The sequence below is a fragment of the Thermobia domestica genome, chromosome 18 (assembly GCF_964235325.1).
Source record: "Thermobia domestica chromosome 18, izTheDome1.hap1.1, whole genome shotgun sequence".
Taxonomy (NCBI): domain Eukaryota; kingdom Metazoa; phylum Arthropoda; class Insecta; order Zygentoma; family Lepismatidae; genus Thermobia; species Thermobia domestica.
Genome location: NC_137471.1, coordinates 19,408,887 through 19,426,541, shown reverse-complemented (window position 1 = coordinate 19,426,541; position 17,655 = coordinate 19,408,887). Strand labels below are relative to the sequence as shown.

The following is a 17,655-nucleotide window of genomic DNA, read 5'->3' as shown; positions in this document are numbered from 1 at the left end:
AAATCTGGTGAGTACGAGGATGATGATAACACAAAAATCTGAGACCATTCCTGAAGTACGAAAGTACAATTAACATGATCGAAACACACTGTCGAGATGCCCACCTTATCCGGCCATTAACGACAGATAAAATCATGTAATAGCTTTGCAGATCATCTCATTGAGAGTTTGGTCACATGCAAGGAATTCGTGTTGCATGGTTCCGAAAATGTTAAATGAGTAACACTTGCATCCGGGATCGGACTTTTTTTTTTTTTTTTTTTTTTTTTTTTTTTTTTTTTTTTTTTTTTTTTACCCCCAAAGAGATCCAGGAGATTTTCATTAGGGTTACATTAGCTTAGTTTCAGAATCATACTCGTAAATCTATGGTTCATTCTGTGAAGGTACTGGGCAGAAATACCAGATCGCTGGTAGTAGTTGTTTTCCTCGGTTCCTTGCGATTGGTCACACGAGTGTTCTTCTGGTCTTCTGTCAGAATCCTACGCACGAACTTCACTGCTACACGCCGAATTCCTAGAGTTTCGTGTAAGATTTGGTGAGATGAGCCGATGAAAACGTGTAACTTCTCCATAATTTCACGGATAGTTGATCGGATTTCATAACTGCACTGAAATGGGCATTTTCTCTTCATTCCGATTCAAGAGCGGGCGACCAAAACCGGCATCTTCCAGCTTGGAAACATGCAAATTACTGCTAACCCGTTGCGTGATTCGTTGATGTATCATCAAATATTCCTTCCAATATTTCGTGCGTTTTTCTGGCTGTTTTTCCAAGTTTATAACGAATTTTAAAACATATTCGCTGTTAATTTCGATCAACATCTAACAATGCGACTCCATTCACACCACATAACGCATGTAACAATTCTGGCTGGTCTCATGATCGCTAACGCTGTAACGTCACCGTAAGATGTTGCCACACGTACTCCCAGAGAGGATTCCGAGCTGCAACTAATACTTCTTTTTTTAAAAGAAAAAAGTGAGAAAGAAATGACCAGATCTTTTACATTAAAACTTTCTCCATTAAATTTTAACGAACTCAATCTAAAAAAGTTTCCCAATTCTATGTTCTGTAATTCAGTCAACTACAAACTTGTGACTAAGAGCTCAGAATAGCGTATAACACATACAGGGGGTTATATTCATGAAGATTCTCTCATCATAGCTCTTAGTCAACACTAAGAAAAATTGTAATTAACACAAGTCTATTCTTATAATAGTAAAATATGTAATATTCACTGAAAATGGTATTACACAGGACCAAATTGAACTGAAGGATAAAACTTAATGCTTCCAACTCTTAAATTAATCGTTTACTTTCTGCTTCAATAAAATCTTTTCATTACACTTCTTAAAGCATTGCACATGAAACATATTCTTCTACTGGACTTATAATGTTGCAAATAAATTATGTACTTTAAGTATGCGTTCTGTAAATGTGTCTAAAGAAAATGATCTTTAAAAAACCGTGTTGTAAAACATTAGTCTTTAGTCAATTCTAATTTCTTCTAAGTTTTAGGAGTGAAAAACTACGATTAGAAGAAGTCTTAGTCTACGAAGAAGGGTTACTACTACTAAATCGCCAAATCACGAACTACAGTTGTAAAAGACAGGTCACATGCAAGAGCCTATATCCAGCAGCGTTATTCTTAATTTAAATGTAACATAACCTCTTCACTTATGCCATCCTCTTATTGGACAGTGTGTTTCTGAAAACATTTATGATCAACGTTATAGACACTCGTATCTCTTATAAAGCGGTAACAACTGAACACTATATTTGTTATTAGCTTATGTTTATAGTTTCACTCCAGGTATATCTATGTGTGGTACTTTATTTCTCGGTAACCACTGGCCGGATCTGAACCAAATATGGTGGGCAAGAGCACATCGTTTAACTAATAAAAAAGGCTCTATTTGGTTAAGCTCGGTTAAGGATATTAATATTTCGATATTAATATTTCAATATTTGTACTTCGCGTCGGAAACTTCTGGTTTCGGTTCACCACCTGACTCCCTTGTACATAAGCATTATATATATAATGCGAATTTTAAAAGTAATTGAAAACAACAGATATTAATAGTTTTCGAGGTCGCTGAGTTTAACGGTATCAGTTTCCATAATGTTCAAGTTCATTCTACCCCTTGGGATGTGGGTGGGAGAGGATGACTTCTTAAAAATAATCAGATAAGCTAGCTAATTAGTAACTACTGTAATTAGAGCGAATTAAACACATTAACATATTTTCTCGCACTTGCGCGGGACTCTGCGGGTTGCTAGTTTTAAAATCCGAAATTTTGCCGTCCCCTAAATTCTGCAACCTTGTGCTCGAGCACAGAATAGCACCTACCTAAACACGGTCCTGGTAGTGGTTAACACATTCGCACGGTAAAACAGGTCTAGTCTATTTTTCACCCTTTGTTTATCATATCATCTAAAAACCTTCTCCAATTCTACAGCTTTAATATAGTACTGCAAGTTTGGTCCATTTTAAGTTTCTCAATTCAGTTAAATAGGAATTTCCTCTTAAATATTAATTTAAGAAGTTTCGAAATTCTACAGCTTTGACAATGTAGTGTTGCAAGTTTCATTTATTCAATGTTCTACAAGTTAGTCAATAACAACTTCGTGACTAAGAGCTCAGAATAGCGTATAACACATACACGGGGTTACATTAATGAAGTTTCTCTCATCACAGCTCTTAATCAATACCAATGAAAATTTCAATTACTAACACAGGTCTGTTCTTATATTAGTTATGTGCGTAATATAAACTGAAACGGGTATTACAGGGTTAGGGAAGAATAATGCTTTCAACCTGTAAGTTACGTCTTGTTAACTTCCTGCTCCTACGTATCTAGATTTTACATTAGGTTATTAACCCTTTCAGCCCTGATTTTTTTTCTTCTTATTCATCGATTTTTATTTCGCACTATTATGCTTTTTGACTTAACAAATGAAATACAATTGCTATTTTGATTGCGGTTGTCATATTTACAATTTATGAAACGTACACACTTGCATACACTACGGTTAAAACATGTATGAAAATACCAAATTGCATTAATGGAAAATATTATTGTATTCTACGTAATTTAGAGACTCGATATGCATCACTAAGAGGCAGGGTTTGAAAAAACCCGGGTTTTTTGAAAAAACCCAACCCACCTGGACCCATATGGGTTTTTTCGGGTTTAATTGGGTTTTTTCGGGTTTAATTGGGTTTTTTCGGGTTTAATTGGTTTTTTCGAAATATTTCAATGTCTTTGGGGTAAAAGTGTTAAAATTTGATTTATATTTCAAGATTGGCATTGTCACAATTCGCAACCACTTTCTGTTCACTACTGTTTTGGAAAAATGGCTGCCATTTTGAAATTTTATATTGGATCGTCGAGAAAATAAATACAGCAAATTTAGAATGACTCGTGCTTCTACATTGGAAATTTCAAGTTAAGAGATCGAAAATTTCGCTTTGTAGCGTGGATACCCGCTATAATGAAAAAATTGCCGCCATTTTGTAATTTTATGTTGGATTGCCGCCATAATTTATACAGGAAATTTAGAGTCTTGCTTGTACCCTGAATATTTCAACTTAAAAGATCGAAAATTGCATCCTGTAGTGTGTGTGATACAGGAAGACAAACGGACAATTGTTGATTGAGTCATCCCAGGAGCCTCACTGACGTTCGCCAAATACGAATACCAAATATATTAATTTAAAACAGATATAATTCATGTTTTTAAAGTAAATGTTTCAAAATGTCTTATATTAAATAAATATCTTCTGGTGTAAAACAAATGGTTTTATTGTTGAAGTTCGCTTCCGATACTTTGTGCGTTCAATTATGGGAATATCCCGAGCACATCTTCCAAGACGGTTCTTTCCCGGAAATTAATTTAAAACAATGAATACTTTTAAAATCCTGTAGTTTTAGGTGAATTATAGACCTTCAGTTAAGCAGGTAGTGCTTCATTGCTATTTATCGTAGTATCATGGTTCATACCTCGCGCAATAAAGCAACTTTTTAAATAATATAATTCACATTTCCTTATCACATCCCTGAGGCGGAAAATTTTTGAGAGAATTTGGGATTTTTGCTGAGGATTTTTTCTTTTTTTTTCTTTTTTTCTTTTTTTTTTTTTTTTTTTTTTTTTTTTTTTTTTTTTTTTATATAGCTCCCTTGGCTCTTCTTGTGTTAACACACAGATCTCAAAATCAACTGAAAAATACTAAAGATATACTGAATGTGTGTACAAAATCTCAGGCTTCTATCTTGAAAAGTACGGTAAAAAAAAATATTTACCAATGTTCTGATATCCCCACAATACTCCAGATTCCCGTATAAAATAGGATCTCAGGTAAACATTTACTATTCACATATATCAAGCGGGAAAATCACGAAGAAAGGATTTTTTCCCTTTTGCCAATCTGGACCCCCTGTATTAACGCAGAGATATGAAACAATCTGAAGAATACTAAGGGGTACAGTAAGTGTGTGTGCAAAATTTCAATCTTCTAGGTGCAAAAGTAAGCCCGCCAAAACATAATAAAAATAGACCTAACGAAAAAAGTTCTGACGTCATCACCCCCTACGTATCGATACAGAGAGGCATGAAATCATATATAACGTGTTGTACAATGCCTCCATGCTTGCAAATACAAAACAAAAAATCTAAAATGCTTGATTAGTACTTTTTTTTTTAATCGAATAACGAAGATACCACCCTATCGTAGTTATAACTACAAAAAGGGTTAATAAAAATATACTTCATATTTTACAATGTAAATCTTTCAAAAGGTCTCAAATTAAAGATCTTTCATCGTAAAATGAATAGTTTTATTGTTGAAGTATTCACTTCCTATGCTTTGTGCGTTCTATTACGGGAACTTCCCGAGCACACATCACATACAACGGGTTTTCCCCGAGCTTTCTTTACTGTACATCGAAACTTCTACTAGCGTACGGAAGTTTGAATTCTGCTGGTGTTGCTTCTACAGAATACTTAGTTGTATGAAGAGTAACAACGAATGTTGATGTTGGAAAACCGAATTTTACAAAAGAATACTTGTGATACCGTCAAAGGTAAGTAACAATACTAATATATTTACGTACTTAATGGTAGTACCGGCACCTATGACCAAGGGCGTCAATCCTGGGGGGATAGGGTGCCCGGGCTCCCAAATGTTGATGTGAGCCCCCATGTATTTTTATATGTATTTTATTGTTATATGCATTTTTTAAATGAATATACAATATTTTGCATAATTTGAATTCAATTTGTCTGAAAATCCTCATATATGCGATCTTAGACCTTTGCCTGTAACAAAACATCTAAATGCACCCACTCCCAAAAAAAATAGAGAAATCGGCGCCCTTGTCTATGGCCTTAGTATGAGGGATAACATTTCTCGGCGTCGCCGAGCACACTATTCAGGAAAAAGGAAAAGGAAACGGCAGGGACCTCGGTATTGCCTCGGCATCTACCTAGTGTGAATAAGGAAAACCAAGGAAGTATTGTCTGAAAGAGCTGTTACACCTTTTCAACCGAGTGACACCACCAGGAATCGAGTTGGAACAGGGGCGTCATTTAGGGGGGGCAGGGAGGGGCAATTGCTCCCCCTGAGTTTGAGATTTATATAATTTTATCAATAGAATAGTAGTAAATCAGCAAAAAACGCGAAATTGTAGTAATATCAATGGGTCTTGCCCCCCCCCCCCAAGACAAATCTGAAATGACGCTCCTGAGTTGGAACCGCTCGCATCAAAGGAATAATACTGATAGTAATAATATGTAGGTACATTCGGAAGCAAAAGTGCATTACGATCACTACTTTCCGTTTCGAAATAAACAGAGATATTAAGAAAATTTCCCTGACGCGGAAAAACGTTATTCTGAGTATAGAACCAAAAACCTTGTACAATTCGTTCAACTTATTCCGAAATTTTTTTATACATGTGGGAATGTACTTTTTCTTAATTGTAACTAACATCATTTTAGTCATGCCATTCGGACTGGGTTTTCCCCTTAATAAGGACAGAAGAATACTTTGATCAGGGTGTGAAATCCTAGGAAGGGGAAGGAATGGAAGAATTTCTAAACTTAATATTTTTGGAAGAAAATATTAATGATATCTTGCTGAGGAGGAATAGTGATATTGCTGTCAGAAGTTCGCAATTAATTGCAGTAATTCGTGTGTAAATAAATGTGTATTTCTTGTATTTCACATGCAATTATTGGATGAACTAGTGGTATCTCCAATCGTACCGAATTTAATAATAATGGATGTTAAAAGGTGTTAAAATACATTTAAAATATGAAATGTAATCTTTAACATCCAACTGTTATGTCCGTGTACACTGAAAAACACGCACGCAACTCCAGTTTAGTGAAACTGAATTGGTATGGAAGAAGCGAAATTGAATCTTTCAGTTTTATATCTAATGGCTGTGCCCTGTGGAGTAAAGGAGATGATGATGATAATGAATGAAATGGCCGAATAAACAAGGGGGAAGGAAACGGAAGAACTACGAGAAAACCCATGCATACTTTGTCCAGCACAAAGCCCACTTGGTGCGAGCTCGGATCGGGCCAGGAATCGCACACACCTTGGGCTTTACCACTTAATGGCGCGGCCTCTTGTTATAGAATTGGTAGAATGAGAATGTAGGAGAAAACGATAAAATTCCCAGAAAACCCACTAAAACATTTCCGCGGTGGTTCAGTGGAAGAGCGTTCACCTCTGCTGCATGGGGTACCTGGTTGGATCCCAGCTAGCGACAAATGAGCTTTGTGGTGGACAAACACCGTGTGCGGGGGTTTCCTGACTCAGGGTTCTCCCTTTTTCTCGCACTTTCTATTTTATTTATTCTCATCACAGTCTCCTTTAGCCTACCTTGCATAACCGTGGGATGTATAATAAAGATTTCATTTCCACTAAAACATTTTGGTTTATAATAGGATACTCTAGCTGTATTTTTTTTTTTTTTTTTTTTTTTTTTTTTTTTTTGTGATCTAAATGGTTTTCCCAACCTTTTGTATGGCGCAGGCCCTCTATCGCCATTGTCTATTCACCGACACCGACTGTAGTTGATTTTTTTCTGTTTGTGTTTTATGTGTGCATCAGCGCCAAAAATGTGCAGTACAGTTAATTTCAGTGAACAGTAAAAGTATTTGACCTCAGCATCCGCCTCTGCAATACGAAAGGGAAAGGTAGGGCTACAGAGGGCACTAAATTCTTGAGATATTAGTCCATGCTAATTACAAAGATAGGTGTTACTTGTATTAGGGCGGTTATCTGTGTTACACGGGACATTCAGAAAATATTTTGAACTAAAATGCATGAAAATGAACTTAAAATCTGTTTTTAATCTGTGTGCTGAAGTTTTCACGGCCACAGAATAAATCAGTGTGTTTGAGAAAATTTTAAAATATTAATTGTACAACACTTTGAAAAGCGTGGTACACGGAACATATCCGAAAATCGCCCATTCCATAAAGCTAAGAGTAATTAGGCTTAAAGTTGATTTCCATGGGAAGGGGGATCTAAGGTACGAAGCTGATAGCATGCACCATTAGAAATTTAGGATATTGAATGAAGCTGCTACAGCCTCCGCAAAGATGAGGAAAAATAAATATCAGAACAGAAGAACTTAATATGCTGTTCTGCTTCAATAGAGGAAGTTTATGTTTGAATCTGAAAATCAGAAAGTATCCTAGTATCAGGAAACTGAGAAAAGTATCAGAAAAGTACTCTACCGTGATAAAATTTAACAACTGAAATAGCCTACGCTACAACCAGGTTTCTGAAGGCCTGCATACCATAAGTTGGGAATCACTTTTATAAAATACTGACTTTACATATTTTATTTACTTTTTCTTTTTCTTTTTTTCAGAGAACGATGCCAAAAGTTGTTGGAAGTGGTAGAAAAGTTAGTAGTGAGTGGGCTGAAGTACTAAAAATAGACGGAGACTCAAAATGTAAATGTAAACACTGTAACAGCGAAATCAGTTGCAAAATAGAGAGAATAAGAGCCCATTTGAAAAAATGTCAAGCTCGGAGTAGGAAGTCTGAAGAAAAGCCGTTACAAATAAATATTGATCGAGAGGAATGTTCAACGATAGTATCACCTTCAAGTGTAACGATAGTGTCACCTTCTTCAAGTGCTAGTTCTAGTGTCGATGCCTCTTGTGCCCCAAGTGCAGTCAGCGCAAGTTCAATTTCAAAACCCTTTAATCTTCAACCGTCTATAAGTGATTTCGCGATAAAAACAACTGAGCGCCAAAAACAATTACTTGATAAGGCTATAGCGCAGTTCTTCTTTGCAGCAAACATTCCTTTCAATGTTGCTGAGCTCGAACACTTTAAGGGAATGATTGAAATGTTAAGACCCGGTTATTCTCCTCCGTCTTCAAAAATGATAAGCGGTAAACTTTTAGATATTGCAGCAGAAGAGACTGAAGCTGAGTTGCGAAAAAAGTTGGCATCGAACAGTGTTACTTTGACAATAGATGGATGGTCTAATGTGAGAAATGATCCTATTCAGGCTGTGAGTATCCACACGGGGTCTGAAAGTTTCCTTCTGCATGCTATGGATTGTGGTTCTGAGAAGAAAACAGCTAAAAAATGTGCTGGTGTGGTTGATTCAGCAATTCAAGAATGTGAAGAGAAGTTTGGTGTTAAAGTGTTCGCTATTGTAACAGACAATGAAAATAAAATGTCAAAAATGTGGCGTCTTCTGAAGGAGAAGTATCCGAAAGTAATTATGTATGGTTGCTCTTCACATTTATTGAACTTGGTTGAGAAAGAAGTTTCGCCTAAAACGGTATTGAAACATATTGTTGAAGTACAGAAGTATTTTCGTAACATTCATCAGGTACACGGATGGCTAAAGGAGAAAAATGGTTTGATGCCTCAGCTTCCAAATGATACACGTTGGAATTCCTATCTCGATTGCGTCAAAACTTTCTTGGCGAATTATCACAAGTACAGAGAGATAACATTGGAGCATAAAAACGAAATTGACAAGTCAATTGGTAAAATATTAGACAATGTTCTCATTTATACGGAAGCACAAAATCTTGAAAGGCAGTTGTCGGTAGTTTCCTCCGCCCTGGATATTTTGCAGGCGGAATCAACTTCATTATCTCGTGCAGTGGAAGTGTGGTTGGATCTACTTGATGATGACATCTTGAAGCCGTATTACAGCATTTTTAAAGAAAGATTTAATCAAGCCATACAACCGTTTCACCTGCTGGCGAATTTAATGGATCCTAAATATATGGGTCGTCGTCTTACTAGTGAGCAGGAGAGCGAAGCAGAAAATTGGCTGTTAGAAAACTATCCTGAATATCTTCCGGGAGTGCTAGCCTTTAAAATAAAGGACAGAGAATACTTTGCCCCATCAGTGATGCAGGAGACAATTATCAACCAGTTTTCTACTGCAAAATGGTGGAAAATAATGGAGGCGAAAGCAGAGAAAGATTCTAAATTACCTCCGGGATTTTGTGACTTCTTTTCTCGTCTCCATTCTGCTCCTGCAACATCAGCATCAATTGAAAGAATATTCTCGACTTTTGGATTGATATGGAATAAGATTAGAAACAGGCTTGGGGTAGAAAAAGCTGTGAAATTGGTTAAGGTATATAGATTTTTAAGGTCAGGAAGTAAGGGAGACACGGAGTGGTAATTCTCTCATATCGTCGGACACAAATTAATTACTTTGGAAAATCATTTACTATCAGGGAAGTGAGGGAGACTCTACGGAGTGGTGATCCTTTCACATTGTGGAACATTGAACTTAGTGACTCTAGACTACAAAATAATTTCAAACTAAATTAGAAAATATCTTTTACGTTTTAGTTTCTCAATGTTTTGTATTTTTTTAATCTTTAATGATATTTGTGTAGATCGGAATACCAAGCCATATTTCATACTAATTTGTACATTCTAGATAACTATGTTCTTAAAATTTTATTATTGGAATTTGGTTTATAGTAATTTCTAAAATATAAAATTGCATATTTTACTTCAAACAGGCTATAAGCGTAATCCATACATCTCTGATATTTAGTATCTTCCCCAATCTTGCACATATAATATCTCCAGTGTTACTTCACAAAATATAACTGAGCGAGCGACAACGAGCGAAGGATTTTAGAAGCCCTGCAGGGCCCGTTTTTTTCTACCTTTATCACAATTTAGACAAAAACAAGGTATTCGCTTCTGGAGCCATAAAACGAGTTAGGGGGAGTTACTAAATGCCATTCCCATACATTAATGTCTTCTATAATTATCTCAAGCTAAGGTAAGTTTTTTTTATTCATTTAGTGCACTCAGAGCTTCATAAAGGTCTTAGAAAAGACTTAATCATTATATGTTCAATATTATATTGTATATCTTAACGTGAAAACATCTAATTCGCCCAAGCGAAGTCCAAAATCAGATAAAAATTGCTTTCAATGTGATTACCTTAGGTGTACCAATAATATACTAGCAAAAAGCTCAAAAACCCAGGTGGGTTTTAAGGTGGGTTTTTTCAAGTGGGTCCAACCCGAAAAAACCCACTGGGTTTTTTCGGGCTGGGCCCACTTGGGCAAACCCTGCTAAGAGGAGAAAAATTACTTACTCTAAATTCTTGTTTTCGCTAAAAACAGAACAGCCTATATCCCTGAGCTTCGTCCATCGCGGTATTGCGCGTAGCTTCGTAACAATAGATGAAAGCACTAGAGAAATAGCGGAAAATGATTTACATAATTTCAAAGAATACCAAGACATAAAAATCAGTCATTTGGAACCCTCCAGAGTTAAATGAAATGAAATCTTTAAGTTTTACGTCCCACGATTATACCGGTTAGGCTAAAGGAGACAGTGATGATGAGTAATGAATGAAATGGTGGAATGAAGGTGGGAGGAAACGGGAAAACCACAAGCACGGCTCTGTCCACCACAAAGTCTACACGGCGCGAGCTGGGATCGAACCAGGGACCCCAAGCACAGGAGGTGACCGCTCTACCATTCATTCCCCCCCCCCTCCAGAGTTAACTTTGTTACTCTGCAATATAGGGATTTAGGATTTAGATTTCTGGGCTTTCGGCATCTAAAGCCATTTAGCTCTTCACAATTTGAGGGATAACGTTCCTCGGCGAGCACACAATCCGGGGAAAGGGAAGGAAGGAAGCGGCCTGGGACATATAAGTTAGGTACCACCCCGGCATTTGCCTGGTGTGAATGAGGAAAACCCAGGAAAACGTCATTCAGGGTGGCTTGGCCTGAAAAAGCGTGTTACACTTTTTCGATCGAGTGACCCGGGAATTGAACACGGGACCGACTCTGCAATATAGTGTACATATGTTACCACTAGGGTCGAAAGGGCTAAGGCATAGAAGTCCACAGGAACGCATTATTATACTGAGCAAACATATTGCATATGAGTTATGTACTTTGTGAGTGTATTCCGTATATGTCTAATAAATAAAACAAAAAAAAAAAAAAAATCTTTAACCAAATATAAAACATTAGTAGCAGTTATTGCAATTTCTGTGAAGTTTAAAAAGAGAAAATATGCTTCGAAGAAGACAGATTTAGCCTATGAAGTAAGACTACTACTAGCTCACCAAATCATGAATAACAGTCCGTATCCAGAAGTGTTACACTTAATTAAATTCCACATAACCTTTTAAGTTAAGACACCCTTTTATTCGGCAGTGTGCTTGTGAAAGAATGTACGATCATGTTACGAACTTTAATACCCACCTCTATACCCTTACAACTTATAGAATGGTAACAGTAAATGCTATATATGATTCTACTCTTGAATTTAGTACTCTGGAGGCCACAAAATTCTGGAGGTGGATTGGCTAAGCACCGACGTCAAGAGTGATAGAATGTATGGCCATTCATGAAGCGGACTGGATATCATAGTGATCAACACAACGGCATGGTAAATCGAAGACCCGGGATCGAATACCGATCCAGCCGTCTCGTTTTCAGCCTCTGTGTATCATAAATCTAAGGTTTTCTCATTCTACAGCTTTAATATAGTACTTCAAGTTTAACTTATCCTAAGTTTTACAACTCAGTTAACTAGGGGCGTCGTTCAAGTAAATATTGATTCTGCGTAGAAAGCATAAAGATACAATATTCTGATTTTCTTTTACAATAAAGCTTGCGAAATAATCAAGTCAGAAACTTATGTAACCTACAATTGGTTAAGAGCTCAGAATAGCCTCGGAAAACATACAGGGTTGTATTCATGAAGCTTCTCTCATCATAGCTCTTGAACAGTACCAATAAAAATTCATCGATCATTAGAACCCTCTGTTTTTATAATAGTCCTGTGCGTAGTATTCGCTGAAACTGACATGAGAGAATCAGATTAAACTGCAAACGAAAGGTATGTAAGATAATCTTGTTTATTTTCTGCTACTATCATTATGCTATTAAAACATGGAAGCCCACATGGAACACAATCTTCTTTACTGAATTGACGTGTTGCCAGAATTAAGTTGTAAAATGGGGACACCGTAGTTGTAAAATGGGGGTCTAGTTATTACAGCGTTGGACTCACGCCCACGTGGTCCTGCGTTCAATTCTAGGGATGGCCACAAAGTTCCGGTTCCAGCAGAATCGCTTCCGCGAGGAACCGGTTCTCTAACTGGTTTCGGACCTGGAACCGAAAACCCGGTTCCAGAACCCGATCTTAGGAACCGGTTCCAGACCTAGATCCGAAAACCCGGTTCCAGAACCGGATCTTAGGAACAGGTTCCAGACCTGGATCCGAAAAACCGGTTCCAGACCTGGATCCGAAAAACCGGTTCCGGGACCGGATCCGTTGACCCGAAAACCGGTTCTACCAGGAACTGGTTCTGGCCATCTCTATTCAATTCCCGGTCGGTGCTTCCCAATTTTCGGCATCCGCCCAGTATCGTGAGGCAAACTGGGGAGTCACGTGAATGAAAGACGTGACGGCCACGAGATCTAGAAATCTCCCGATACGCCAGTTAGTGACACGGCGACGCAGCGCTCTGACCACATGCTCGTTGCTAGACTGTATGCAGTTCAGCCGGTCACTAACAGATGGCGTTGGAGCAGCTCAGACCATCAAGATAGGCTGTTACGCCAAGTGGTAATGAGCGAAATAAAATATAAATATGAATTGTACTTCTGATTTCGACGAAGTCTTGAAGGTGAGAAAATAAGCTTAGGAGAAAGATTATTACCAAGTCACCAGATCACGAATTACAGTTGTGAAAGAAAACTCACAAGCTAAAGCCTATATCCAGTACTGATATTCTTACTATTAGTTTAAATATAGTAAAACCCTATATGTTAGTCATCCTTCTTACTTGACAGTATTTATGAAATAATCTACGGTCATTATAATTACATGGGCGCATGGGGGGGATATTCAAAATTAACAAAAAAAATTTTTGGCTACTTATCAATGAATCCTCCCTTGAAAAATTTAAAGATTTTGACGTTTCGGAACTCGCAGCTGGTTCCTTCCTCAGTTGCAAGGTAAAAAATGATTAAAACGGAAAGGAGATAAAAGGAGTAAAACCAGGAATACATAAACACTATACAAAAGTAATGTACAAAAAAGATCCTGAGATGAACAGAGCAGAGTGAAAAAAGAATTAACTGGTTCTGGTTCTTTCAGTTCATTCTTTTTTCACTCTGCTCTTTTCATCTGTTTTTTTTTTTTTTTTTTCTCGTTACTTTTATATAGTGGTATATATTCCTGGTTTTACTCCTTTTATCTCCTTTCCGTTTTAATCCTTTTTACCTTGCCACTGAGGAAGGAACCAGCGGAAAGTTCCGAAACGTCAAAATCTTTATAAATTTTCCAAAGGAGGATTCACTGGTAAATACCCAATTTTTTGTTAATCTATGGTCATGTTTAAGGTGGATCACTAGGTGTTACCAGTGCTATGCTGAACGCTGCTCGAATAGTGTGACATTGCCAGATAGTGTCGAGTGTTTACTGATGCCAGATAATACAGGGAGTAATCATCGAATTCTGCATAGATACTTACTAGAGAAATCAGTTTTTGACCCTTACCGCAATTCCGCGTCTCAAACTGCAACGCTATAATCCAGGAATTTTCTTAATTATGACTACTACAGCAAACGTACAAATTTGGCAACAACGCATTATGGCGTTCTGTGCAAGTTTCGTCTCAAAATCTATTTCCTTAAATGTAAATTAATATTTAAATAAAATATGAAACATAACACGAAAAACGGTCAAACAATATATCTATTTCGTGGGAAGATCGTTACTTTGAAATACTTTACGCATACAAATAAACATTTCATAAAACAGAGCACTTCTAGTAAGATCTAACAGCAAGTGGCATCTTGTGTGCTTTGTAAAATGATTAAAATATTTTCTTTTGTTTGTTACATTTTTCGATATCAGGAGACACAACAAAATGAATCAGTATCTTATGCTATAGCTGAAACATTACTCTATCTAATAGTACAATATTTATAATATGTAACGTTTCATTGCGCAGTAGTTAAGGCAATGAGCTAAAATATGTACCGACTTTCGGGTGGTGATCCACCTTAAAAAATATCTAACTTGAACACCCACCTTCGTATCTTTATCTTATGGAACAGTTAACAACTAAACGCTGTATTTGTTATGTGATACATAAGAGAAATAGATTTCATGTTACACCAACTTCTCTATAGGTGCGAATTAATAACATACAAAAACTCAAAACATGTACACCTGGCTAGGGATTTGAACTCGGGTCTCCGACTGATCTCATACCGATGTGTTAACCACTACGCTACCCAATCCGCTACTTGAACAATCAAACATTCTATCAGTACTTACATCAGTGTTCTGCTGTATTTAGTTACTTTTCGAAGTAATTTTGTGAATTCATTTTATCAATAAATACTCCGATTAGGATGTACAAGGACAGTTTATTTAATTCTTGGGCTGATACCGCAAAACAAAATCAAAGGGACAACTTGACAGGGATCTGAAACACGGTCTCCGGCTTATCGTGATGACACGTTACCATTACGGTACCAAGTCCGCACCGTATCACTTTTGCATCGGTCTCACCCACCTATGTTGGTTGATAATTTTAATATGATTATGCGAATTTATTCTTCCAATAAAAACTGTTTTTCGGTGTGCAAGGGCTGTTGATTTAATTTCCGAAATGATGCTTAAAACATGATAGGGACGACATACCACCTATTTGTGCTTGTACTTTCCTAGTCAATCTACATACCGATTTAAACGTTGCCGCCATCACTGGAAGCTGTCTTGAAACGGCTGTTACTCATTGTCTTATCATGGTTGATATCAAATAGTTTCAGTTTTAAAATGGGTTTCACTGTAGCGAACACTCAAGTCAGACAGAGCTAGATACGGCAAATAGGAGGGATAGTTTGAAACGTGGTGGTGTTTCTTAAGACAAAATATTCTGCTTTTCTTTCACTTTTAAAGCCTGCGAAACAATCAAGTCAGAAACTTATATATCCTACAACTGGTTAAGAGCTCAGAATATAGCCTCGAAAGCATACACGGTTATATTCATGAAACCTCTCTCATCATCGCTCTTAACCAATGCCAACCTCCAACCTAAAAACATGTTCATATTTTGCTAGTGATGGATGTTCTTCAAAATAGCGCCAAGCATCAATTTTATAAGCGCCTTGAAACTTTATGATTTAAAAGTTTTACCTTTCTGATCCAGACGTCTAATTTACTACAATACTACTCTATGTCCTAAAACTGTTTTTTATCAAGTTTATAATAGAAAATTCAATTCAGATGGTAAAGAAAGAAAAAAATAGTAAAACCCTCTAATAATCCTGCACTCATGATTGTTTCACCTACCCTATTCACCAGACCTTGCCTTCCAATGACTTTCATGTGTTTGGATCACTCAAAGAAGCGATGAGAGGCAGGCATTTCAATAGTGATGAAGAGGTGGAAAATGTGGTGCACGAGTGACTACAATCTCGGCCGAAAGAATTCTTCCAACGTGGTATGCATGCACTTCCGAAGCGGTGGAATACTTGCATTCAACGTCAAGGGGACTACGTTGAAAAATAAGAGGTAAGATTTCCTTTTCATTGTTACTCTCTAAAATGTATTGCATTTTTAAGGTTTTCATTTAATCCTCCCTCGTATATATTACTCCCTTAGTTAGTAACTTGTATAAGCTGAAAATTTCGTGCGCAACCAAGAGCGACTGAATTCGAAGTTTCAACCGACTCTTAATGATTAAAGAAAGTAGAAAATGTGTAACTTTCTAGTCAAAAAGTAGAAAAAGTGAAATGAAATCTTTCACTTCTACGTCCCACGATTACACCCTGTGTTCTAAAGGAGACTGTGGTGATGGGAATGAAATGATAGAATGAAAAAGTGGAAGGAAACGGAAGAACCCTGGGGAAAACAACGCACAACCACGAAGATATAAATTTGGTCAATATTACTCAGTAAGTTGTCCATTTGTGTAAACTGTACATTTCCTATCGAACAAAGAGTGACTGAATTAGATATCAGAAATAGTACTACTTTATTTTTCCCAACAAATGTGTACTGACCTGTCATTCTCTTAGTGACAATATTGGGCCTTATGTACAGATCTTTGAGTTTAGGATTTCCCTTGTTTTGACTGAGTACAAGCGTATCTTGTTTCACGAGGTCCTCCTTTTCCCTTTCTTCTGCTTCTCGAGTTTTGAATTTCTTTTGGACTTCTTTGATCAGTCGAAACGCTGTGTTCAAATTGGCTGACGGGGCAGAGATCTCGCCTGGCTCCTTTACATTCGTACTTCGATATGTTCTACAAAAGAAAATAAGATTGCACTTCATACAAAAGCACAACACATGTGTTAATTCCTAGAGTAAGTCCTAAGAGAAGGTATCGGATGCATATTTGATATTGGAAAAAATAATTATTATCTTGCATCTTGGACATGACAATCAAATACGGTTTAAGAACTCTGTCTCCTTTATCAACATATATTCTACCTTTACACTGTTCACTTATACTTGAACACAACAGTTTTTCATATCATCGTTGGTATTGTTGACACTACGCTCTCCTTTTGACATTTAATATTTACCGCAACTTCCGAAGAAAATACTTATTTCAAGATGTGAAATATATTACTGGCTTATAATTACTTACCATGAAATCCAGTGTTTCGTATGGAATGAACTGATTTCCTTCTTTACAAAGGATTTATACTGAAGCACATGGACAAAACCTATAACCATGTTTTAGTGGGTAATGTACTGGTAGAAAATACGTTGATAAAGGAAAAAGAAAAGCTCTGCAATTGAATGTAGTGATTGTTATATTCAGGACATATTACGTACACTCATGTCCAAAATTATTGTCGCATATCTATAACTGTCTTCTTGTAAGAATATAAGTTGATAATGATTTAGTAGGGTACTTTTAATACTGGTACTATGGGTATAATCGGGAAATGTATATTTGTGGTAAATTTCACAGGAAAAGAATTATAAATACAAAAATTAGAAAGAGTAAAACAAAATGTTGCTAAATGGACAAGGATTTTTTTTTTTTTTTTTTTTTCTGCTCTTTTGACATGAAATTTGCCACATACATGTCTGCCGATTATACATATACTAACATTATAAGAAATAC

General features: G+C 36.7%; 1 protein-coding gene and 1 non-coding gene across 4 annotated transcripts in view; both read right to left on the bottom strand.

Annotated features, from left to right (window-relative positions):
• dre4 (SPT16 homolog, facilitates chromatin remodeling subunit dre4) overlaps nucleotides 1-17,655 on the bottom strand; it is a 147,790-nt gene that overhangs the window by 78,074 nt on the left and 52,061 nt on the right. For all 3 annotated transcript variants that reach the window (XM_081746042.1, XM_081746043.1, XM_081746044.1), the window contains exon 13: nucleotides 16,583-16,821. In XM_081746042.1, coding sequence (XP_081602168.1) covers nucleotides 16,583-16,821 — 239 coding nt within the window. The remainder of the gene's footprint in view (nucleotides 1-16,582; nucleotides 16,822-17,655) is intronic.
• On the bottom strand, nucleotides 2,634-2,701 carry LOC145676227 (small nucleolar RNA U54). Its single transcript, XR_014129323.1, has one exon. It is a non-coding gene; the product is annotated as a small nucleolar RNA U54 (small nucleolar RNA).